The sequence below is a fragment of the Bactrocera neohumeralis genome, chromosome 5 (assembly GCF_024586455.1).
Source record: "Bactrocera neohumeralis isolate Rockhampton chromosome 5, APGP_CSIRO_Bneo_wtdbg2-racon-allhic-juicebox.fasta_v2, whole genome shotgun sequence".
NCBI lineage: Eukaryota > Metazoa > Arthropoda > Insecta > Diptera > Tephritidae > Bactrocera > Bactrocera neohumeralis.
The window spans coordinates 57,338,407-57,366,052 of record NC_065922.1 but is presented as its reverse complement, the minus strand read 5'-3'; the positions used below and the strand labels follow the sequence as shown (position 1 = coordinate 57,366,052).

At 34.9% G+C, this 27,646-nt stretch overlaps 1 protein-coding gene and 1 long non-coding RNA gene across 2 annotated transcripts; one reads left to right on the top strand and one right to left on the bottom strand.

The window, feature by feature from the left end:
- Positions 1-650: 650 nt before the first annotated feature.
- LOC126758791 (chitinase-like protein Idgf4) lies at positions 651-6,626 on the bottom strand. Its single transcript, XM_050473171.1, has 3 exons — positions 6,420-6,626; positions 1,523-2,083; positions 651-1,461 (listed from the first exon to the last, which is right to left on the bottom strand). Exons 1-3 carry the CDS (start codon positions 6,529-6,531, stop codon positions 815-817), a joined length of 1,320 nt encoding a protein of 439 aa, XP_050329128.1. The 5' UTR covers positions 6,532-6,626; the 3' UTR covers positions 651-814.
- Positions 6,627-6,718: 92 nt separating this feature from the next.
- On the top strand, positions 6,719-24,703 carry LOC126758810 (uncharacterized). Its single transcript, XR_007666895.1, has 2 exons — positions 6,719-6,805; positions 23,553-24,703. It is a non-coding gene; the product is annotated as an uncharacterized LOC126758810 (long non-coding RNA).
- Positions 24,704-27,646: the final 2,943 nt, after the last annotated feature.

Sequence of the window (27,646 nt, the reverse complement as noted above, 5' to 3'; positions counted from 1 at the left end):
GACGGACGGACGGACAGACAGACATCCGGATTTCAACTCTACTCGTCACTCTGATCACTTTGGTATATATAACCCTATATCTGACTCTTTTAGTTTTAGGACTTACAAACAACCGTTATGTGAACAAAACTATTATATGTACTCTCCTTAGCAACTTTGTTGCGAGAGTATAAAAAGTAAGTGCCTCGTCCATATAGTTTAGTTCTTGATTTATCGCGCTTTTAGTAGTTTTAAACACAGTTCCATATTTTAATTTAATGCTTAACTGTACTTTATAGGGTTTAAGGGCGTTTTGTGGACCAAGTTTTATCAACATATCTTACTTTTTACTCAAGTTACAGCTTACACAGGCAGACTGACGGGCGGACAGACAATCATTGGATTTCAACCCGTCTCGTCTGATTATTGATCATTGATGTAAGTATATATAATTCCATATCAAACTCGATTATTTTTCGGTGAAAATTCGAGTTTTGCTGTCCAAATGAAGACTGACTTATCGTCCTTAAAGTGTTTTGATTAATAGCTTTTATTTTGTAGACAAATAACTGCACTGTGTGCTGGGAACAACCGAAGCATTAGCATATATTCCTATAGAATTTATAGATATAAAGCCGCTCCAGTTGAAAATCCTTACACAAAAGACACAATTTATGAGTATGTATATATGTTTTGGTTGTGTATTTTCTGTTTTGGTAAATGTGACAATATTACATGCTCCGAACAATGAAACTTAAATGAGCACGAAACTTAAAATGCGTAAAAGCTTTTAACAAATTTATGGTATAAACCAACTTGTTTAACTAAGTTCGTTTTACAACTTATACTTGATGGCACGTAAGATTGGATACTTATCGCCAGTGCAAGCACCGCGGAAGTCATCGAAAGACAAGTCAACCAAAGCTATACCGCCCAAACCTCTGGCCTTGACAAAGGCTGCTTTATTCGCTGCGGTGTCAGGATCGTCATAGCCAACCCAAATGCCATTATCGCCGCTGTCATCAGCTGAGCGGTAAGCATAGTTGCCGAAACGTTTGGTAGGATCACCAACCTTACGGAGTGGACCATCAGCGCCCTTCAAATGCTGATTGGCGGGATTTGGTAATTTGCCGCACACCTCAGGCCAGCTGAGCAGACCAGGTTTTTGAGTTTGCGTACCGGCTGGGGCAACGCCATCTGTTTCCACAACTGGTGGCACACCGGTGAGACCGGAATCCTTAGTCATTTTCCAGGCACGTCCATAGGCGGCAACAGCGACATTGATTTTAGTTGCAGGGCAGTGGTTGTTTAACCAATACTGTGTTTGGAAATTAATATTAGCTTCAGGGTTACGTTCATTTAGCTCGTAAATGGGTGCTGGGAAATCAGCAACTTCAGGGTTGCGCTCAGGTGTTTGGAAATCGTAGGCGTGCAAGTTGACGTAGTCCAAATTGTTTACAATTGCGGGCACATCGTAAAATACTGTAAGAGAAAAAAAAAAGTTTTTTGTATGAAATGAAAACTAAACTCATATAAAACTTACGTGATGAGTTCACGTTGGGTAAGACGGAGAGTCCCAGCAAGTAACCATCAGGACGGAAAGCGTTCTTTAGTTCGCGCACCAAAGCTGTGAATTCTTCTTTATGTTCCTCGGCCTTCTCATCGACCACAAAGTCGCCAGAGAAAATTTTCTTGAAACCCTTCCACAATTTACCGATGCCGCTATGCACCTTTTTGGCCTTATTCTTGGGGAATTGCCAAGCCAAATCGAGACCATCGAAACCGTAAGTCTTCACCAAAGAGTGCGCACTATTTATGAACGGTATGCGCGCATTGGTGCTCTCCAACAAAGTCAAATACTTGTTGTTATCTGGATCGACTTCGTCTCTGTCGCCACCAACGCTCAACAACACCTTCAAGTGTGGGTACTTCTTCTTATAACCAGTCACTGTGCGGTACAGTCCCGAACCGATGTCCAGATCGAGCTTATCATTGCTGCTGACAAGTTTATTTGATGTCGGACTGATGCTGGCATAACCGTAAACGAGGTGCGTGCAGAATTGTAAAGCTGGTTCTAGATCGTTTGTGTGCAATTTGGAGAGACCTGTGCGAATGTGAAATGAAAGCGAATGGATTATTAAAGGTGTGACTAATCAGGAAGCAGGTTTCTGTATATACTGAATTTATATTTTGATAATTAATGCAAGTATTTCGTTTGAAATAATAATTGAATACAGTTATTAATATCGATTATTGTCGATGTGGGGGGCAAATCGCAAGGTTTTGTCGCCACCTGGTTGTGCTCTCAATGTGCTTATGTAAACCAATGTATGACTAGTTTTCTATTGTAATTATAAATTTCTGTGTAAGCTATGTATATTTTTTTGTAATTTGTAGATATGTATATTTATTGTATATTTTTTTTCTGAACTTTTAGCGAAAATATTCGAAAGCAAATGCAAATAATTTGCGGTTGCGAAAAAGGTGTAAACAACAAAAAACTGAATTACTTATTTACAGACGTACTATACTTGCACATATGTACGGATGTACGTATGTGCTTGTATTGCTTTATATTTTCAATTCTGCGTTTCTTTGTACATATATTGCTGCTTTGTTGTTTAAACAATTAGCATCATCTTATATGCTCTCTGAATACAAATTAAGCAGACTTGAGCTCAGTGTCGCATGTGACAGCCAATGAAGGCGTTGGATTAGGGGCTTTTAGCATGGGACTTACTATTTTCTTAGAAGCAATCAATGCTATACATACATAAATATATATTTATATGTAAAGTAGGTAAATTTATCATTTTCATGTAGTCTCGATAGTCTCTTAATTGGTAACCCTAGCATGTTTGTTTATGAATCTTTTGGCGTAAATAATAAAATAATTGTATTTCCAAGACCTTTATTGCTTTGCTTGTAAATATTAGCACTCGGCACTTACTGATATTTTATGTCTTTGACAAAGAGGGTTCGGCAGATCACAAGCTAATTATTATTACTCGCGCTTATCCGCACCTAAATGCCCTTCGAACAATAGCAAACATAAATCTGAAATTCATAGACAATTTTTCCATCTAAACGAGAAACGGAACAGTTATAGTATTTGTTGTTTTTTAGACAATTATTCCAAAGTCGTTATAAATCATTCTCCAATTGTCTGAGTGGCTTACACATATGGCTTTGAAAACTAACTTACCGCTGTTGTTGGTGCTGTGTTTGAAGCTGACTGCCAACAACAAAAAAATTAATTTGTTTACAGCCACCCACGTACAATGAAGGAAAAAAAACAACCATGTAAATTTTTCTCGGAAACTTTTCAATTGAAAGTAATTGATCTTATGACTGTCAACACTTATGAAATGAATTCGAACGCATATTAAATTAGGTTAGTTAGTTATACATCCATAATAAAGCAGAAAAGTATTAAATCCCTTAAATCTCTACTTCTCAAAGTAAACGCCAATTTAATATACATAGTTGCTTAGGGTCGAGAGAAATTTTTTGAAATTTGTTTTCTATGAAAATAAGATTTTCCTTTAGAAAGGGATTTCTACATAGCACTTAAATGTGATAAATAGAAAGCTGCATTTAATCGTGCTTAAAATGGTTTGAGTAATGTTTGTTTTTTAATTTCTTCTACATTAAAATTCATAAATCGTTAGCATATCTTTATGTGTGATCAATTCATAACGAATTAACGAGTCCGTGCTTAAGTGAATCACCGTTTTTCACGCTACTATACATACATTCATCAATTTGTATGTTTTTGGGCGTATTATTAATATAAATTTTTTCTCGTGTAAACAGCTTGTCACTCATAATTACTCCAGATTTCTTTCCGCCATATTCCGCCATTAATAAATGTGTAGAATTAAGTATATATAAGTATATAATTGCAGATCATAAAAATTTAGAAAACACTCTACAACAAATTGGTCAGAGAGGTTATCACTTTGTGCTTGTGGCACATTTTCATAGGCAATTAAGACTTATTCTACTTACATACATATGTGGGAATTACATATGTACATACATAGCTACATATAGAAACAACACATAATTGTGTGTATGAAGGCTTAGTCTGACTTCGGTTTTTATACAAAAATACCATAAGAATATATAAATGTATTTATGCGGCTTTAATTGCTGCCTAATTCCTAATCTGTGCGGTCACGTACTCTCGTGGCGTATACTTTGTTAGGTATGTTGGTCTCCATAGAAATATACATAAATCTGCTTTGTAATTATAGGAAATCGCTTGTTTTCTAAAAACACGATAATCTAACACCATAAACAGCTTAAAAAGCTTTTTTTTCAGCTTATCGTGAGAAGCTTGATATGACTTTACGAGTTCATTTCAATACAGTCGAGAAGACTCGATGGCGTGGGGCCAAAACGTTACGAAATACTAAGATTATATCAGCTAATAATATAATAAAGATTTAACGACTTAAAAGACTTTAAACCTTGTAACTTTGGCTTACGGGCTTAAAAAAATTGATTTTTTGTTATTATCCTATTAAATTCTACAGAACCTCTAGCAAATTTTGCCAAAGTTTTCAAGTTGATCCGATTAATAGTTTCGGAGATACAGCCTTGAGAACTTGTGCGCTTGAGGCTTGCTAGGCTAAGTGCGCCTTCTTTAAACACGTTTTTCTCGAAAGTGTGTTTTTGAAGTCGGTTTTCAAGATTTCTCAAGAGCTACTCAGACGACTTTCATGAATACCGATCAAATCATGGAAAACATCGAGTTAGATCAGCATGTGGCATCTCGTGACATCGCCCAGAAGATGGGAGTTAGTCACCAAACCATACGCAAAAAAAAACTTCAGGACCGAATCAGAGCCTGCGATATGCTGCTGAAACGGAACGAACTCGACCCATTTTTGAAGCGGATGGTGACTGGCAACGAAAAATGGATCACATACGACAATATCAAGCGAAAACGGTCAAGGTCGAAGGCCGGTGAATCGTCCCAAACAGTGGCCAAACCGGGATTGACGGCCAGGATGGTTTTGCTGTGTGTTTGGTGGGATTGGAAAAGAATCGTCCAGTATGAGCTGCTCCCTTATGTCCAGACGCTTAATTTTACCATCTATCGCGGACAACTGAACTGCTTGAAGCAGGCGGACGACCAGATACAACGACAGACCACACACTTCGGAGGTTTTTGTCGCATCTACCATATAGCCCGGACATAGCGCCAAGTGATTACCACCTGTTCCTGTCCATGGAATGTGAAAAGTGTCTGTCCGAGTTCTTCGAAAATAAGGGGCTTCCACGGGGGTATTATGAAGTTGCGAAACGGCGCATATTTGAACTAAATCCGATCAATCTAACACTTTTTATAAACATTGAATAAAGAGCAAAAAAGCGGAAGGAGATATTTGGTAATCTAATATAAAAATATATCTATAAGTGATCAGCATGATTAGCTGAGTCAATTTGGCCATGAACATCTGTCTGTCTGTATATACTCGAACTGGTTCCTAGGTGTTTGAGAAATTGATAAGAAATTTGCATACGTTATTTTTTCCCAGGAAGCTGCTTATTTATCGGAGCCGCCGATATGTATCATTATAACATACAGTTGACGTAAAAACTGAACTATCAGACTCCAGTGTTTGCATGAAAACCTTTATCATTTGGCAAGATATCTTCACAAAATTTGGGTTGGATTATTGTCTAATGGATCTGAATTCTTGTAAGGATTTTTTATTTTTAAAGGGTATTATAGCTTCAATGCATACGAAGCTAAAGTTATTTCTTGATATTTATAATCGTTCAAAAAGCTTAGGGACTCTTGATGTATCTCGCACTCGAGTTAATTTTTGTTAAAATATTTTAGGGTACGGGTTGTGAGAGACGATCTTTTTTAAAGTTTAGACTTATTTTTTCAATCAAAAACCAAAATGTATGTTATTAATAAATATAAGTGTAATTCGGCTTCAGTTTCATTTAGATGTCTTTATACACTAACCTAACCACAATCACCGGTTTCTATTTATAATGTGTGTTATTTCGATTTGAAACGACGTTTGATAACCTTTAGCTCCAGTATTATGCTATATGTATTTTATAAATACAAGTTTATGTGACTGTTTGGTATGTATAAGTATGCTTGGGCAGAGAAACGGTGAGTTTTGTTGAATTCCATTTCAATTGTTATTAATCGTGTATTTTTTATTTGTAAGCGAATTTCTAGAATATTCCAATTTAGAGAAATTTGAAGGCTGCGCACTTTCAGTTTCATTTGTTATTAGTAGAAGTATGCAAATTTCACTGACAGTTCCACAAAACATGTATTCAAAATCGCCTGCACTTCATTTACTATCCAGTTTGATACGATTTTTTCATATATTTTTTTACATATAAATACATGTGTACGTATGTTTATATCAAATTGTGTTACTGATTTTTTATTGCCTTACCTTCGCGCACATAACTGCTGCCATCGTAGTAGCAAACAAGATGTGAGTTGCTCGCATGCTGGGCGCTAGCCAACGCAGCCAGCGATAGCGCTAGCAAAATGACAAATTTCATTTTGTGAAAAATTTACGAAACTTACACAAAATACAATTAATTAAGTGTGACAAATTATTTTCGTATGCTTTTAAGACTTATTATTATGAACTACTCGCTTCCAAAGTAAAACTTAAACTGCCAACTGATCCCAGAAAGTGGTTTAAGTTAAAGCCGGCGCGCCGTCGCGAACTGCCAGTCGATTGCGGTTCGGTTGATTGATTCAGTGGCGAGCAGTAGCCGACTTAGGCGTCACAGCAAAGTAAACGCCGAAAACAATAACAAAACCAGATAAGTACGCAAGTGATTGTATACAAATATACAGCATACAAACATACTTATATACATACATATGTCTAAATAAGTTACGAGATAAGGTGAAGCTTGGAGCATCAGTTGAGTCAACTTGAGTTGAAAACGAGATCGAAAATCTATTACAAAACTATATTATTTATTTATTTACTATATGTACATATTATTTTACTTGTTGTCAGAGCACTTAAGCTTCAAAGCAGCACTAGGAGCTTATAAATATTTTACTTATAGGATAATTGCTTTAGAAAGTGTATTTGCTGTACCGGTGACAAGCCTATTTTCTGCAAGAGATATGATCGTGCATATCAGTTTCGTATGCTTTAAGATAGCTCAAAATGTTCGGTCGAAATCTTAAATTATAGGTAGTCTTCATAGAACGAATATATGTATAAACCTATGCTTTCGGTACTAATGTATTATGTATATATCTTGAACTTAAGGTACTGTAATAACCTTACTTAAATTTGTTTCAACCATAAAAAAAGATATATAATATGTTATTAGAATTATTTATTGTTACAAACATATACTATTAACAAAGACAATATTATATTTTTGAACAAAAAAATATACATATATATTTTAAACTCGGCCATTGCGACGCCATTTCCGGTGACCTCTCGGAAAAAAGATGCGCCTGCGTTGGTCGGATAACTCCTTATAGGATCATCTAAAGTGAAAAAATACGTGTTTTAGTTAAAAACTTAACTTAGAACTTGAACAAACGAAAAAAAGAAACTGAAAATTATATTTTTGGCAGCCATTTTTACAAAAAAATTAAAATTTCAGTGAAAATTTACGACATTTTTTTCAAATAGTTGTAATCGAAGAAAAAACCTTTGTTCAAGTCTTTAAGAATGGTATCTTAAAGACCTATGTAAAATTTCTTGAAGATCGTGAGCAGTTCTTGAGAAATCTTGCCAACCGACTTAAAAAACACGGCGCACTTAGTCTCTCTAGCCTCGAGCGCACAAGTTCCCAAAGCTGTATCTGCGAAACTGTTACTCGAATCAACCTGAAGGTTTATGAGAATATTCTAGGGGTATTGTAGAACCTAATACGATAATAAAAAAATCGATTTCTTGAAACCCTTGAACCCATTTAACCCCTTAATAAAACTGATTGACTTGCTATAATCGATGGTAATATCCAAATTAAAGACTTCTTGTGAACTTTCCCTGAATTTTTCGTTAGATCTACTTCAGTTGACTTCTTTAGGAAGTGATTTATTTAATAAACTATCAATTGAAATAGTGTTCGAATTCAAAATATGTAGTAAGTAAAGAGAGTAATGTTCGGTTTAAGCCAACTTTCACTGTTACATCACTTTTCATCTTTCTGGGGTATAATTTGGACAGACATTAGTTCAAAACTTACGATTACTTCAATTGTGTTATCTGTTTAGTAACTAAAGTTTCCGAACTGGAACCAATCCAAAAATTATGTAGAATAATTAAGTACTAAATATACATATAACTGATATTTCAATAAAAGTATAATTTTCTTAAAATAATAATTATACTTTATTTTTTTTATTTAGTGCAACATTGTCTTTTTCGATTTTTGTTTTTCATTATTTAACCTGACAAAACTTTAACAGAAATCCTTTGTGATAGTTTATTTGTTGTTTATTAGCTGGCTGTGGCTAATTATATGACGGTGACTGTTAACGCAATTGTTTCTCTCAGCTGATGTCTCATTGTTGATGTCATCACTTCACACACTGATTTTCAAGCACGTAAAGTGATATTATTTTGTTTTTATTTGTACTGATATTTTTCCGGTAACCGCTTGTTTACGTGAACGTTCATACCTTTGTACGTATATTTAATTTATAAATATGAATATATTTTTCTTACACTTATAATACCATTTATAATATTTCGCTGTGAAAATCAATGATGTTTCTCCTTGCCATAGAGAATGTTATCTGATAAGGACAGATTAGAACAAGGACTAGCTAGTTGACTTGGATGTTAAAACTTTTGAGATACAAGGTCAGTCTGGAGTTCCGATGGACTGGCAGTCAATTGAATATATGTACATATCATCACCTAAAATGTAAAACAACGTATCATAAAAAAAATCGAAATTTAGTGGTTTTTTGCTTATTATTCACTACATCATAATAATACGTACATAAGATAAAATTAGCAGCTTCCGCTGTCAAATATAAACAATATGTAACCATTTTATAACCCAATCTCAAATTCTGTTTCAATATGAGTGATTCCTATTATATTTCGCCTGTATACTTATGAAATGTGAAGTTACATTATTTTGCATTTTAGGTAACAATATATTAAAATAATACTTTTAAGCAATCCCTTCAAGAAGGAAAACTCGAAGTTTGTTAAAGCAGATCACTTCAATAAAACTCGAACGTTTTATCTCGAGCCAAAAATATTGTGTCAGGTTAGTTTTCATATTATTTAGCTAGTGTCTCAAACTGATGCTAAATATATGAAAATCTCATACAATGCTATGCATTTGTTAACTATAAATTAATCTCATCTATGCGACTTTGTGAGGGGTATGAGATTTGCAAATTGGCGTTTTTTTTATATGTCTACCTTTTAACAATCAGCTGACAATGAGCTGGCGCTCTCTCAAGTCGTTTACTTTATTTTACACTAACCTAAAACGAGAGTATTTATCATGATTGCTTTGCTTTTGTTGGTGCGAATGTTAGTCACATTCCTAATATAAACAAGATGCATAATTTACTGACTAGATTTATCACTGCTTATCCAGAGCAAGAGGTTAGCAAATATTCGTTTAGTGATTAGCATTATCTCCTGTATACAAACATATCCACTGTGATTTTCTCTATTTGGAATTTAGGCTCGTTTGTTTTTGGGTACACCTTAGGTAGCTTCTATGCCAATGTTCATAATTTAATTAACAAAATGTAGATTTTGGATTGTTATTGTTAGGGTGTGGGCTCATATTTTTTCATTTGATTCAATTTTAATGTATTCGAACTGTTCTATACAGAGTAAATGAGTCCTCATTTACATGTAATAAATCATTACATGTGTACATATGTATGTATGTATATGTAATTACAAATATGTAAATACCGAGGCTACCGCAAAGAATGTATATACATACATATGTACGTACATGTGTATGTAAGTATAGAAGTTTAAATTTATTTCGATATAATTTTACATTCGTTTAGTTCAGCTGTATATGGTGATTTTATATTTAAATTGCACACAGTTATCACCGTTATTTAACTTTCTAAACAAAAGTGCAAGTGTATGTGTTATGAACCGAATGATAAATAATTTCAATTCAGGAATATCTATTTTCATTAGGGTAGTTTTTTTAAAAATCATTATAAATTTCTTTATTAGATTTACATCTAGATATCGTCACCTAAAATTCAAAATAACGTAACATCACTCTTCCTAAGTTTACAAGCGAAGAAAAATAATATAATATATATATTTATATAACATATACATATATGAAAAAATTGAGTTTTGGGTAAAAAATTGATACATATTGGTTATATCTGACAGCGGAATCCGATAATTTTATGCAATATGATGTAGCTAATTGTAAGCAATAATAAACCCAAGTCCAATTTTTTGGATACGACATTGTTTTGCATTTTAGGTGACGATATACATATATGTACATACTTTAATTTACAAACATATACTCTTTATATGACTATATTGGGCAGGGTTGATTTTTATGTAAAGTTTTTGAAAAAGCTTTTAAATAAAATTAATAAATAAATTCATTCAATTAGACCATGTACTAAAAAGCCCTTGGACTCACGACGAGGACGCATCGTAAATAGAAATCTCTAATTTGTCTTAGGCTAATGTCAGAGTGGGAGCAAGAAGTGTTGCTACTTCTACCTATAAATCGCATTATGTGTTTTCTTATGCTAATCGCTCAAAATTGTCAGAGTGAGAGCGAGCGCCAAAGCGACTTTCGGCGACCTCAAGAGTGCCAAGCTTGAACTCTTTTTAACTGTTATTAGAGTTTGTTGTTTTCTTCTTTACTGTTTTGCATTTTCTAGTTATTATTAATTATCACATCAGTGGCCTCAACTTTAAGAGCGCTACGTCGAAGTTTGGTATGTCAGATCAACAATTGATTGTATAGTGGAAACATTTGAATCCACTGGCACAGTACGAAATGCTTGACCACCAGAATCGTCGCATTTTCGTGAATTGGGCACAGCAAAACTTGAAAATAATTCGGACTTTCATAGATAAATCATTTTCAGCGATGAGGCTCATTTCTGGTTGAATGGCGTCGTTAATAATCAAAATATGTTTTATTGGTCAGGCAGCAATCGACACGTACTCCATGCATACCGAAAAAATTACGTTTTGGTGCGGTTTATGGGCTGGCGGCGCCATTGCACCATACTTCTTCCGTGAGGATCAAGACCGGAGCGTTACTGTGAATGGGAATCGCTACCGTTCAATGATAACCGAATATTTTTGGCCCGAATTGGTTGATATGGATTTGGATAATATATGATTTCAACCGTACGCTGCCACAAGCTACACATCGAATGTGACAATCGATTTATTGAAAACAAAGTTTGGTGAACGTGTTATCTCACGAAATGGCATAGTCAATTGGTTGCTTCGTACGTGCGATTTGACGCCGTTAGACTATTTGTTGCTTGGTCTATGCCAACAAGCCAGCGACGATTGATGAACTGCGTACGAATATTGAATGTGAAATTGCAGCAGTATCGGGCGATTTATACTTGAAAACGGTCGACAATTGTGTTCAGCGTCTGGACTTCTGCAAACGTGCCCGTGGTGGCCATGCAAAAGAAATCGAGTTCCATACATAATGGAATGCAATGTACTTCCACAGGAATAAAGAATTTCATTGATGTCACAAAACTTTTATAGTGCTCTTATTGACCGTTATATCCGTGACATTTCATATTTAGGCACTGAGAGAGAAGACACCTATATTTTATTTTAAGGGCAACTAAGATGAAGGATGAATTAAACGCTATTATTTAAGTAAAATCTGTTCTAGTACATTGAAGTTCCGAGTCAAGTATAAATAGGAAATATGCTAAAACTATACAAAATGTATGTATATACTTATTGCAATTAAAACGCGATTATTTTTTTATTATGGAAAATTCCTGACAGTTGTTTATTGTAAATATATGTGTTACTCTATACTTGTAAAAAATAACGTATATTTATAATTATTACCACAAATGTTTTTAATAGGATTTCGAAATGCTACCTGTTTAAAATATTTTAAGAGCCTTTTATGAAATAAAATCTACAGTCTTGTCTGAATATAGTGAACTAATTTTTGTAAGGTACATACAAGCTTGGGTTTTGTGTTTCAAAACTATTTTTTATGTGCTCAGAGTCTACATTATGAATAGAAATTTTAGAAAAATAGAGAAAATATGTAAATAACGGTAAGAAAGACTATTGAGGGAGATCGATAGTGATGTTATTGTTTTAGAATCATTTTTTTCTTAAGATGCTAGATCTGATTGTATCAAGCAACAAACAAATCAAGCCAGAAAATGTTTATTGAATTGAATTAGTCTAAAGAAACTGTGAATAAGTACAACTCATCTAATTTTTCGAAATTTTATCTGAATACGAATAAATCGTGTTTTCAGAAAAGTGACCTTATATAGTATACGTTGAGTAAACTTTGTATTCCAAAGGGAGTTTAGCTTTTAATTTATAAACAGCCGCGAACAAAGTAATTAAGCCCTCCGGAATACACTGCTTTCAGGTACACAAGTGATGATAATTATACATATGTGTATATATGTATAGGTATACGCATTTGTATGTAGATAGCAATATATAAATAAAATTATCTATAAATGGTTTATGGGATTAATTAAAACAACCACAATTTATGTAAAAATGCTTGTATTGGTATTATTGGCTTTGCATTTGGCATTAAATACATTTTAATACTCGTATAATTATGCCACACAGCACAGATATCTTATGGTAGAAAATGGAAAATCTGTTTTATATCATTAAAACTTATTTAATATAGAAAAACATTTAATGAACTTGATAATGATAAATCTGTTTCGGATATGCATAAATAATATTTAATAAACATCGTTTAATGATTAGAGTCAACTAGATTTAATTGTGGTGTATAAAAATTTATTGTATTTCACAAAATAGCCAAATAAGAATTGGTGATGGAAAAAGTTATCAATTAAGCATACTTTTTCATAATCGAACTACAAATAGAAAAACATCACACTAGTACCAATTATTGTACCATAGTTTAAGAGATTATTATTCGGTTACTGATTTTGCTCTGTAATCAACCACACATTGCTTTTCTATTGTCTGGTAATGGCACCTCGAAAGACTCGCGACAAATGTCACCAAGCTAGTTTGGCTTGTAGTAAAGACTGCAGATAGTGAACTGCGTGGTACAGTGGTTTATACCTGTTTGTCTTATAGAAAGCAGAGAACTTCCGTCCGAACTTACTCGTTTGCTAATTCCATTATAGGTTCGAGTGAAAAATCGAATTTTAAGTCTTGATTCTTAAAATGGTTAAAATAAATATTAATTAGTAAAGGCAAAATCTGGTCAAAATATAGAGATATATACTTATGTATGTACCATATTTTATTCGAATGTGTATGTGCTTATAACTCCATCGATGCGTGAGAATTGCTGTCTGTAATGTCTTTGATTTCATGTTTTGCATAATTTTAGGCTCATTATAATTGGAATATTGATAAGCTCTATTGAACAGTTATAATTGAAAGTTTTTTATACCCAAGGTAACATCTCAAATACGTATAAAATGAGTTAAACAGCTTTGTTTAACACTTTGCTAATTAAAGAGGTTCTAAAATCTATAAATCAAATTTAAAATTTTCACAATCATTAAAAATGTATTGAATTACTTAGGTCGCAAACGCCGATTATACTCGCAAATAGGTATTATAATTGTTTATTTATAAATACAATATATTAAAATAGTTTAAATGAAAGGAGAAAACGCGTTTTCTTCTCTTTTTCCTCTTTACTGGACATTTCTTATAGTGACTATCATCATCATCATTTTCTGCATCTCCCACTGGAGCATAAGACCTCAATAAAGCCATATGTTCCTGTTTTCTGCAAGTATCTATAGTTCGCTCCACGATTTTCCGCACTTGTCGTTTTCTTTTTGTAGGGAACTCTTCAACGTGATCTTAGGGAGTCCATTGCGACTTCCTTGTTCCAATCTAGAGTTTGTCGGCAAACTTCTGTAGCGTCTGTATTTAATGAACCAACCATCTCCATTTCGCAATTTCATATAGTTGCCCAAGGCTTCCAGATTGCATTTGTTAGTGGGTCGGTTACAAGCCGGGCTTCACATCCATAAAGCAGTACAGAGATAGCGTTGAACTTAAATATTCTGATTTTTGTTTCGAAGGTTATTTGCATTGAATTTCAGATTTTACGTAGCTGTGTATATGCGCCTATTGTAAATTTTATTTTGGCCAAAATGTCCTTTCTAGCACTGTTTCCGCAGATAATATACTGTCTAGCTAGGTAAAGTCTTCACGACACGACACGACATATAGGATTTATATGTATAACTACACTTGAAAACTAGTTTGAAAAGAAAACTGGTAAAAAAGACAATGTTAAATCGACTCAGCTCGTTACGCGGAACCTTTATACTCTGATATATAACACAAGGTCTCTGACCTTTTCTTCCGATTGCTGTAAACTTAGTATATCATGTTCAAGGTATAAAAATAAATCATTTATTTTTTCGGGGAAAACCCTTTTATATCCCCCCTAATTATACCATTTGAATGTGTTTCAAAAATTTATCTGAAAGAGCTGCACCCACGACGATTTTTGTTCAATCGTCAGAGCCCAGTTTTTATTTATTTGACCTAACTACATCTCTTCTTCAGTCCGATTCGCATGTTGCCCAGTCTTTATGTCATGCGGTAAACAGTGACTTTCCTACTTTTGTCCTTCAAATTTTAAAGTATTCCGTGTAGTTTCTACAGAAACGTGAATATCACTATTTTCAGTTAAAGACCTTGAAAGGTATTACATTTTTCTACCGTATTATTACTACTTGGTCGATCTGTCATATCTTTACGTTTATTGGGTACTGTTCTCTCCAAAACATCCATTTGTGAAAAAGTTCCTTTAAACTTTTACCATTTCTATAAAATTTGCTACAAAAGTTGCAGTTTTGTATGTAAAACGAAATTTCACTACTCAATCTTATGTATTTTAGTACCTATATTTAATAAGTGTCCCTAAAGGTTAAAGGAAAAAGGTATTTTGCTAAGTTATTAGAATTGTCCTTTGTTACTATGCCAAGTATGAGCGCGATCTGCCAATCAGTTTGTTACAGTTACAGCAGCTGTTTAAGTTGGTACACCTCAGTAGTGCGTTGCGATTTTTTACACTGGATAAAAATATCGAACACAGAACTTTTTCAAATTTTGTATATTTAACTAAATTTAGGATGCGGTGTGATGAAAATTTTAAAAAAGTGAAGGATATGGTGCTTGAAAATCGTCAGACGAATGTTAGAGAGATGGCAAGAGAACACGACATGCCTCGCGATCCGTTCGAATGATTTTGGTGGAAATTTTGGGTAAAGCTGAATTATTTTCAATTAGAGTACCTCAAGTAGATCTATTTGGACAGGCTTGAACGTGCGAATTCTGTTCCCAAATTCATGGAAAGCATTATATGTAATGCTGCCGATTAGACATGGGTTTATGAGTTTGATTGAACACAAACAACTGTTTAAAGAAGTTGTAAATGCACTGTATTTAAGGTTACCACTTAAGAAAAATATAAAAATAAACTAAATGTGATTTCGTTAGGAAACACCTCAGTTACACTACTCATAAAATCTGAAGGTAAAATTTGTGACTGATGTAACAAGACATCTGTAAGGTATTTGAGGTGTCCTGATGATAAATTTGAGTTCAAATTTTCCTTATAAATATATATAGTATTATCTAAATATTTTCCTTATAAATATAAATATCATGGTCGAAAAATAACTGTAAACTAGTGTTATTATGCTGTTGTAAGAATACGTGAACACTAGTTTAGATGACTGTTATCGATTGTTATGTAAGATGAGATGAGATGGCTTTATCAGTTTAGAGGGACAGTGTTAGTTTCTTCACCCAATCTCCTAGCCCCAATATACTTAATATTATGATATTTCGTACATAATATAATAATTATATATTATATAATATATAATATAATATTATAATATTTTAAACAAATGCAAAGCTTTTAATAGTTAGTCATTTATATCGACAGGAAATATTATCCTAATATGCACTATGTGTGTATGTTTTTGTTAATGGGAATATGACCTATACACTACATGCTAGGACACTACAATGGTATTAGGACACGTAATCAACCCTTTTCAGTTTCACTCTGCCTCTGCATATACGTAAGTTATTTCATCACAATTTCTCCATCAAGATTTTTATGCATGTAGGATACTCATTTTTAATATATGAGAAGAACTACAAGTATTTTATAAAAACGGCTACCTCCTTACGTTATTTAATGCATATTTGCTGCATTTTTCTAAGCTTGCAATGCCCTTGAGTAGGAAAAAGCGATGCATTACAGAAATGGTATGCGCAGTAAAATATTTTCCAAGAATCATGGCTACTTTATGAACTAATAGTTAAGATATTAGTGTTTCGCCTTAGTAATATACTTGAGTGTTATCGAATTCACATGCACCCTTATAGGTATGCATGTATGCACAGAGGTAGATATGGATTTCCAGGAATTTGCGCAAACCAAAAGCAGCAGCACCACAGAAATAGTTTTGGTGGTAACTTACAAGTTCATGGAATGGCAAGTGAAAGGAGAATTCTTTATTATTGAGCTTATATCCTTGCATTGCACGAATATCTCCATATATACATATATATTTTATATATACTATAACATTGCGTTTTATTAACTGAATGGCAAATTCCTTTTGAAAAAATCCGTTTTTTCGCTTCCATATGCTACAGCGTAACCAAAGCGCATTGAAGCGTTAGCAAGGCGCATTCGATATTGCGTGCATCAGTGCAAATATGCGTGAACTTTATTTGCATGTGGCATGCCGCAACCAATACATACCATATATGTAGTATATGTGTATGAACGTAGATAATACTATATTTGATTGTATTTATTTGCTTGTGTGCGGTGCATTGATACCTGCCCATATCGAACACGCAATACGGTAGTCAATAAATGGTAAAACTTGGGGCGAATGCCGCTCGAATTCCATACATACATGTATAGTACATGTATAGTTTCGTATCCGCAATCATTTTACACACCGATTGCTAGAGAATCGTTGCACTATATATGCGCAATGTATATGGTATGTGAATGAGTTTTTAGTTACCTCAAATTACTGTGTAGAAAGCTGAATTGGCTGGCTAACGCGCCAAAGTCGCGCTGGATTTACAATTGGATTTTTTGCAAACTTTCACAGCGTTCAGAGCTGTGAGAGATACCAATTTTTCGATATTTGTAATGGCTGAACAATTTCGGGATTCACAAATTATTGATAGCATCTACAAGTTGGAGTTTTTAAATTAAATAGTGCTTCTTTAGTATATATCTGTAACGCCTTTTTTAAGTAATAAAAAAATAAAATATTGAATAACATATGTGTAAATAATATTAAACTCTCTAAAACTAAATTCTTTCTTCTTCTTCTTTATTGGCGTAGTTTACAACAGCGCGTCAGTTCTTCTTCTTCGCTGTTTGGCTTCAATTAGAGATTCCAAGTGTAGCTAGGTCCTTCTCCACCTGATCTTTCCAACGGTGTAGATATCTTCCACTTCCTTTGCTTCCGCCGGTGGGTACTGTGACGAGTATTTTCTGAGAATTATTTTTGGGAGAACTTTTATCCATTCGGACGACGTGACCTAACCAGCGTAACCGTTGTGTTTTAATTCGCTGAACTATGTCAATGTCATCGCATATCTCATACAGCTCATCGTTCCATTGAATGCGATATTCGTCGTGGCCAATGCGTAAAGGATCATAAATCTTCCGCAGAAGCTTTCTCTCGAAAATTCGTAACCCTGACTCAGCAGCTGTTGTCACCGTCTACTTGTAGAATATGGTTTTGTTCATCGAGAGATTATTTAAGAGTTATTCTGCCTTGGATTTCGACGTTGACGCTGATCTACGACTTCGAAGTCGTGGATCCGACGACTGTTTGTTTGATGACAGGAAGTATTTCGTCTTGCCCTCTTTCACTAACAGACCCATTTTCTTCGCTCCTTTGTCCAACTTGGAGAAAGCAAAGCTAACAGCGCGGTTGTTATTGCCAATGATATCGATGTTATCGGCGTAAGCCCGCAATTGTACACTCTTTTAGATGATTGTACCTTCTCTATTCAGCTCTGTACCTCAAATTGTTTTATCCAGCAGTAGATTAAAGAAATCGCACTATAGAGCGATACCTCATTTGTTATCGAACGGCTCAGAGAGCTCCTTCAGATAACAGCCGTATTAGTTTTGCGGGGATACCAAATTCAGACATTGCAATATAAATGCAACTCCTTTTCGTGCTGTCAAAAGCATCTTTGAAATCGAAGAATAGATGGTGTTTGTCGATCCTCTTTTCACGGGTCTTTTCCAAGATTTGACGCATAGTGAATATCAAGTCAGTTGTCGATTTTCCAGGCCCAAAGCTACATTGATATGTTCAATCAGTTTGTTGATGGTAAGCTTTAATCTTTCATACAGTAAGCTCGATAGAACCTTATAAGCGATGTTGAGGAGGCTTGTCCTACGGTAGTTGGCGTATATTGTGGGGGCTTCCTTTTTGTCGATTGGGCAGAGCACACTTAAATTCCATTCGTCAGGCATCCTTTGTCCTACCATATTCCACAAAGAAGCTGATGCATGCTCCTTATCAGTTTTTCGCCGTTATATTTGAATAGTTGGGCCGGCTATTCATCGACCCCCGCCGATTTGTTGTTCTTCAGACGGGTAATTGTTATTCGAACTTCTTTCCTCTCAAACAATAGAACGTCCGCTCCATCGTCCTCGATTGGTGAATCGGGTTCACCAACTTGGTGCCAAATTACTAATAATTAATATCATATTTAAATAACAATTCGATGAATACGAATTACCGGGATTTACAGCAATAGTGTGTGTATACCACATTTTATATATGTATCTAACACACATACGTATTAAAGTGTGGTATATGCTTCTACTTAATATCCTCGTGCTTTGCTGTGTGCATAGGCTTGTATGGGGCTCAGCGAATCGTTTGTGTTAATTGTGTGCACGCGGATAATTGCTTCAAATTATGTGCAAATAGTTTAATTCTACTTTATCAAACCATCCTTCATATTTTATGTAGCATGCCACTGTATACGTTAATTTGCATTTTAAAGAGCCTTTTTCGGTTTATTTAACGATTACACATGCATACGTGCTAACATCTGTACGCACATACATAAATTCATGTTTTTTTCTGCAGACTGATTATATGATTGGCTGTGTTTGCCCTGATTGTTTGCTTGGTATATCCGCAATCACCATTATTTACATTTGTCATCAGTGTGAACATATTTGACAGTTGAAAAGTTTAACAACATTCGTGCACACAAATTATTATGTAATGGAAAAGTCAGGATTGCTCTAAGGGGCAATTTTGTTTAAAAGAGCTCAAATGAGGCAGAAGTTGAGCATTCATTTGAGCAGGTAATACTCAAAGCAATATTACATCTAGACCGCACAGCACACGGCTGTTGATTGGACCTAAACAATTTTTTCGAGATATTGAGTATTCTATGTCTTTCGAAGTTAGTCTGGAAAATCGATTAGTTGAGTATTTATTTTGAAACTGAGCTTATTGAAAATATCATTATATCATGGTTTCTCTGGTTTGTACGAGGAAAAATCGGATACCCTTCACTACGAGTGCTTTATCTTGCAATGGCTTATTTAAAAGCCCAGATTTAGGCATTTTAAATTAACCCATATAATAACATAAACAATAATAAAATCAAGTTAGATAGGTTAAAGTCAATTATGCTATAATTTCTCACTTTATTAAATGTTCACTGACTTTGTACTTTCAAGTGTTTATCACAAGATAATGAATGCAATCAAATTAATTTACACTCAATTGTTTGCTCATTTCTCGTTTTATTCATATCCCGCTCTACATTGTGTAGTATATAGGAGTGCGCACATAACATAAGTACACAAATATGTAAATAAATTAAATAATCATGTTGCCCGTGTGAAGAACCCTGATTTTAAGCACCCTGTGTGCAAGAAATAGTAAGACTTTGGATTTTTTTTTGAGATAGGTCAGGAATTGTCTCATGCAAAATTTGTTTACTGTACATATCTTCATTTAAGTTGATGCTAATATTTCTGGTTTTGTTCGTTGGAGACGTAAAGTTCTATTAACAGTATTGCATTAAGCCTAAAAAGCTTTAGAATTCAAGAGTTTTACGTTTCGCCGAATAAAATCAATTGTGGCCGGGCGTGCATATGATCTTTTTCCATCCAGACTGTGAAGGAACAACCAGCTTGATCAAAATTATTATTAAACTATTAATCAAGCATTTGCAGTGGTTTCTATCACTATTCTTCAAAGAGTTTCCTCTCTTTCTTATCTATGAAACATAAAAATGAAATTATGTCACTTAATTTGCTGAGACAACTTTGAAATCTTATGACATCCATATACCAATTTTGAGTTTAATGGTATATTTAGTGACTGAGATACAACACTTTATGCATTTCCGTTTAATTTCATTTGGTGAGGTTAGTAATGGTCCGATTATTACCAAAGGTTGAATCAGATATGGGTTATGATGTTCCGGTTTTAGATCTTGAAATACATAGAGTTCCACAGAATTCTGTGGTTTCAGGGAAAGTAATTGTGCGAGAAGCTAATGCATTTGCATAGTCAGTATTGAACTTGCTACTAGTCCATGCACTTGCTGCCTTATCTTGAGGGTGGATATTCATATTTCAGAACACAAAAACGCCTTTTAATCAATATGAAGATTATAATCGTGGTCTTCGTATTTACCATACTGGCCTCAATCGTAGACAGTCGCGAAATATACAGATTAAAGCCAAATTTAAAGAGTCCGGAGACAGTGAAGAGAACGGAGAAGTTACAGAAACTAACTCTCAAGAAGAGGTGCAGACAGAGGACGGTTTAACCAGTAACGAAAGGAATTTTTCGAAGCAAAGTTTTTTAGAAATAGAATTTTAGGTTTATTTGAATCTTTTGGAGTTTCTAAAAAACTTGCAAATTTTTTTTTTTTTCGTTTGGTACTCGGTACTCATTGAGTTATAAAATTCATAAGAAATAAAAAATTTTCCCAAAAATAATCAAACTTTAACTGTTAATATCTTTTAAACGTTTGGGTTTACGAAAAAATCATAATAGACCTTTTTTGTAGAGCATTAAATTTCCTATAAAATCTAAGGAACAATATATTTTTTTAAGTAGTTGGAAGCGCGATATACATTTTTCTATCTGATAATAAGAAAAAATAGAAAACTGTATGTAGGAGGACCTTCCCGTTACAATTAAAAACTCATGTTTGGAGAGGCATCCTTAGAGGTGTCTAGGAACCTATTTTTCCGAGTACCAAACGAAAAAATAAATTTTTTTTTTGAATCACTCTAATATGTATATAAAAAGTAATCAAAATTTTCGTTGAAAGAACGGGCTCACGTATCCAAATCAAATTTCTAAGATTTGTTCGGACTATTTAGTAGATGGTTTATGTTTGCATAAAATTTGCCGAGCGGTTCTTTATTTATCATAATAAATTCAATAAAGACGGTATATCAATTAATAAAGTACCTTTTTGTTTGAATAAATGGATTTGAAGTTAAAATAAATATTTTTTTTATTCATTTCCTACTTTTTTTAAATAAAAACACAGAAACTTCAAGAGAATAGAGGATTTTTATTATCTTTTGAAGCTTATCTCTGTTAAATGTTTGCCGCGGCTACGTCTCAGATGGTTCATCCGTTGAGTTCAATTTTCGATGACCCGTTCGAATATTTAGACTGGTAACTGTCCGCATAGACTTTAGATTTTACATATCCCCACTGGAAAAAGTTTAACGCTGTGATATCACACGATCACACGACCAATCGGCCGGTCGAAAATGTGAAAATGTCTGCTCACCGAAGTGTTATCTCAATAAATCCATTGATTGACGCGATATGTAGGAAGTGGCGCTGTCTTATCGAAACCAAATGTCGCCGAGATCACGAGCTTTAATTTGAGGCATCAAATAGTCAGATATCGTGACGCGATAACGGTCGCCATTGACGGCTACCGACATCACTATACTATTAAGTTTGCCACGAAGTTTGTAACACCCAGAAGGAAGCGTCGGAGACCCTATAAAGTATATATATACATAAATGATCAGTATGTTTAACTGAGTCGATTTAGCCATGTCCGTCTGTCTGTCCCTCTGTCTGTATACGAGGGCTGCTATATATATTCAGGCCTAGGGCAACACTAAGTGTTGCCAGGTGCAATCTGACATTACCATAGGAAAGTTTGACATTTTTATACTCTCGCAACAATGTTGATAAGGAGAGTATTATAGTTTTGTTCACATAACGTTTGTTTGTAAGTCCTAAAACTAAAAGAGTCAGATATAGGGTTATATATACCAAAGTGATCAGGGTGACGAGTAGAGTCGAAATCCGGATGTCTGTCTGTCCGTCCGTCCGTCCGTGCGAGCTGTAACTTGAGTAAAAATTGAGGTATCATGATGAAACTTGGTACACGTATTCCTTGGCTCCATAAGAAGGTTATGTTCGAAGATGGGCAAAATCGGCCCACTGCCACGCCCACAAAATGGCGGAAACCGAAAACCTATAAAGTGTCATAACTAAGCCATAAATAAAGATATTAAAGTGAAATTTGGCACAAAAGATCGCATTAAGGAGGGGCATATTTGGACGTAATTTTTTGGAAAAGTGGGAGTGGCCCCGCCCCCTACTAAGTTTTTTGTACGTATCTCGGAAACTACTATAGCTATGTCAACCAAACTCTACAGAGTTGTTTCCCTCAGACATTTCCAAATACAGTTCAAAAATGGAGGAAATCGGATAATAACCACGACCACCTCCCATACAAAGGTTATGTTGAAAATCACTAAAAGTGCGTTAACGGACTAACAAAAAACGTCAGAAACACTAAATTTTACGAAATAAATTGCAGAAGGAAGCTTCACCCAGGCTTTTTTTAAAAATTGAAAATGGGCGTGGCCTCGCCCACTTATGGACCAAAAGCCATATCTCAGGAACTACTAAACCGATTTCAATGAATTTCGGTATATAATATTTTCTTAACACCCTGATGACATGTACGAAATATAGGTGAAATCGGTTCACAACCACGCCTTCATCCAATATAACGCTATTTTGAATTACATCTGATGCCTTCTCTGTATAATATATAGTACATTAGGAACCAATGATGATAGCGGAATAAAACTTTACAAAAATACGGTATTTAAAAAATATGTAAATGACGTATAATGAAATCTCGATTATCACTTTATCATGCGAGAGTATAAAATGTTCGGTGACACCCGAACTTAGCCCTTCCTTACTTGTTTAGCATGACATCACTCAGAACGTTTTGTCATTTAATAGTGAATTGTTTTATTTACAGGGAACATTTTCGTGCGATCATTTTTCACAACTTTCGACGTGGATTATCACGACAAGAGTGCATCGATGAACTAAAATCTTTGTATGGCTATGAAGCACCATCCTATGGCACTGTGAAAAACTGGTACAACGAATTCAATCGTGGCCGACGCTCGCTCAAAGACGAATTCCGTGAAGTTAGTCCAAAAACAGCCGATGTGCCAGAAAACATCGATGCCGTACGTGAACTGATAATGCAAGACCGTCATGTAACATACCTTCAGATAGAGGCATGCCTATGCATTTCTCCCACCAGCATACATTCGATATTGCATGAACACCTGGCCGTAAAAAAGGTTTGTTCTCGTTGGAATCGCTCAAAAAAGGCTCGTGTGGATTGGTGTAACGAAATGCTGAAAAAATAAAACAAAAAAAAAACATTATCGTTGATAAATATGCCTATTTACATTATTAGGGCAGAAATATATATAGCCTTGCTTGAGAAGATGGACGTCTTCGCTTTTTGTACAAGTAGTATTTTGTACGCTTTCAATTTAAGATCTTCATGTATAATGCGCTAAGCCGTTCTATACGTCAGTCCAAGTTGCTGCGAACGGCGCCGAATCGACTCCCCACGTGTGCACTCTCAGCTACGGCTGATATATTTTCTTCACTTGCTAACTTAAAATTTTAATAATTATTTCGTTTTCTTTAAAAAATTTTCGAAAAGGGTAAAGTTGTAAGGCTGTAACAACTCAACTAAAACTTTTTGACAGGTTGAATTGTTTTCGATAATACCAAAATTTTAAATTGAAACTTAAGTCGTAACTAAAAACTGTTTGTTTTGGAGAAAGCTAGTGAAATAAGTTCGCGAATTAGGATTATCTTTGCTTTTGATGCTGACCTTTCTCTAGTACTTTGAATATTATATTTAGTATAAAATCTGTATACTGCTTCATGGCAAAAAGGCATGGCATGGCATAATTCCTGTCAATCTTTTGTTACAGTATTTGACTGGATTCCTCTGAGGTATACACACATTTGAAGTGAATAATGAATTTAAAAAATATTTGGTTACTTCCTTAAAACAATGAAACTCCTTTCTGTTGCTTTAAAATATACAAAACGGATTGAATTGCTTCACAGATGTTGAAAATGTAAGCAGGAAATAAATTGTATATTTATTTCGTGGAAATAAGAAAGCCTTTGCTGAATTCTTTAGAGGTTTTTTACTGTATTATAAAATTAAAAAATAATCAGTTCTATATCTAACACATCTTAATGACACCTAGTTCACAGCCATGCAATTTCTTTTTTATAAGTTAGGTTAGGTCACGTCTTAGGATTGATCCAAAATTGATGAATCTTACCTGAGATATTCGGCCTTTGTGCTAAACACAAACTCCTAAAAAAAAAAAAAAAAAAAAAAAAAAAAAAATTGGGTCCTCATAGATCGACGAAGCATTTTAAGTAGACCACAAATTTATTAATCAATCTCAGCCACTTTGCTAGCTTCGGTAAACGTGTGTCAACACAGATATTTCTAACTCAGGCTGGAAAAAGTCGGCCAGAACATGAAAAAATACGGTGAATTTGACTTTATCTTACGGTTTACTCTGGGCCAGAAGAATCTCGCAGTCGCAAAAGTTCTGGTTGTTGTACAGCGCATGCTGCTGAGGTCCACAGTTATACGTGCAATGCCAGAACACCAGAATTCATCGGAAAACCGACTCGCTTCCAATCGGATAAAATTAAAGTAAGGATGCCCTTCGTAGCAACCCTTCGGCTTTGAAGTTTCCGTTGATGCCGCAGAGACCGGTCTAATCATCGGTCTATATTTCTTCAAAAATGGTGCCGGTGAGAACGTGACCGTAAATGGCGCTCTTATCGCGCCGACTATTTAATGCCAGAGATTGAAACTCGCGATCTCGACGACACTTGGTTTCAACAAGACAGCGCCACTTCCCACACATGGCTGGTCGATTGGCCACCAAGTTGATGCCGCTCACTCATCCGTTTGACTATTAAACAATTTAATTTGCATTTTGCGAATTATATTATTTTTATAAAGAACTTCTCTAATAAAATTCACATGTCAAAGATTAGCAGAAAGCCAGATAGCCGCATAAAAGAAATGAAAAGTAAAAATTAAAATGATTAAACTAGAACACTCGAAAAGTCATGTTAGCAATGCCATTAGATAAATGACTCTGGTGCGTAGATTCAGCAATTGCCAGTGTGCATTGTTAGTATTTTACCACAAGTGCCCAATGACGTAGCACTAACTACTAAACACTACTAACAAGTGTATACTACAGAGCGATACGATAAAAGCCACATTTGCAGCAACAGCAATTACTTCCAGCAAACGGCAGTGAATAGTGCAAGCATGCGTTTACGCAGCCACTACATGGACTTGGGTTTGAATGTGTGTAGTTGGCAAGCAGCAAGTCCCCAGTAACTCTTTCCGTTTGAGTACTCCCATAAGTGTCGTAAACATATCCTGCTAGCTTGCAAACGTGCTGCCACCTTTGTTTTTAACTGTGGCTGCTGCCACATGTAGTATTTGGCTTTGGTAGCGCACGAAGGCAATAAAGTGAAATAGTTCGTACTCGTCTTCTGCAATAGTGGTACATGAGTCTCACTTTTCTAGTTGCAAGCTCAGGTACTCATAGTTATTGAATTTCATTTGCATGGGTACAAGTATTGCCGGCTATAATAAAAACAATGAATATGAACAAGTATATGAGTATAAAAGATGAGTGTTCTAAAGCGTTAGAGCGTTTGCATAAAAAGCTGAGTAATTTGCGCCAATCAGCTCAGAATACTATATATAGTAAATGAGCAATCATAGTTATTGAATTTCATAACTTGCACCTTACACCAAGAAATGGTGTTTATATCGGGTGATTTTTTAAGAGCTTGATAACTTTTTTTTTAAAAAAACGCATAAAATTTGCAAAATCTCATCGGTTCTTTATTAAAAACAATGAATATTTTTGAAGATAATTTCAAAATGTTGACTCATGTGGTTTCAAAAGATGGCGCTACATGCCACACAGCTCGCGATTCTATGAAAACTTCGTTTCTCAAAAATGGACCCGTGTTGGCCAGATAATTTAACGCCTTTAGACTATTTTTTGTGGGGCTAGATCAGTCTAAAGTCTGCTTCAGCAACTATTCCAAAGACAACATTTCCGAAGAAACTATATATAGTAAATGACTTTCAATGGACCACCTATAGCCGCGGTCAACATTTAAATGAAATTTCTTCAAAAAGTAACTGTAACAATCTAACGTTTCAAATAAAGAACCGATGAGAAAATTTTATGCTTGTGTTTATACATACACACAATTTGCACAAATTTTTACACTTACACAACATCTTTTCAAAGAGTATTCTTTAACATTGAAAGTTTTGTAACATTTCAAAATAATCGAGCACCATTTGAAATAACCAAACTAGATCTCGATATATATGTGGTGTGATAAATCGCAAAAAATTTAGATACCTTGATAAAACTTGGCTCACAGTTCAAACTCGTAGACCTCTAAGCCATGCTTGAGCAGTTTGGTCCTTTGCGATACCAGATCGAGTACAGTCGCTAAGTCCAAGAGGAGTAGTAATCGTCTATGATGCCTTCTCTCTCTTCTATCGAGTGCCAATAGGAAGTTTGTATACTTCCAATCTACCGTTTTGCACATGACTTTTGCGGTTTTGCGCCCTGGTAGCCAGTTCCATCGGGTTTTGATTTTTTTCACCATTCTTCTGTCGAGATCGTCGTATGGACAATGCATGAGTTTCCCAATGTTGACCATGTTTTGGAATTTTAGCCATATATCATTCTTGGCAATCTAGTCCATTATTTCATTTCCCTCGTTGCTCTTGTAGCCTGGCACCCAGTAAAAGTGAAGTTGCTTACTTCTGGAGACACTTTCCACTGAAAGCCCTGCTTCCCAAGATTCCTGTCTGATATGCCATGCGAGGTTACTGCTCTGGAATTGCCTGCAGTGTTGCGCGTAGCTTATACACCTTTACGCCAGCCATATTTTTCTATCTTTGCTGTGAACCTTCTTTCCCAGTTGAAAAGTCCGTTCATGTAGACAGGGTTGCCC

Coding starts and splice junctions, on each gene's coding strand:
- LOC126758791 (XM_050473171.1), bottom strand. CDS start 6,531: ATGAAATTTGTCATTTTGCTAGCGCTATCGCTGGCTGCGTTGGCTAGC. Junction 2,084..6,419: donor CAGCAGTTATGTGCGCGAAG/GTAAGGCAATAA, acceptor ACATTCGCACAG/GTCTCTCCAAATTGCACACA. Junction 1,462..1,522: donor ACCCAACGTGAACTCATCAC/GTAAGTTTTATA, acceptor TTTCTCTTACAG/TATTTTACGATGTGCCCGCA.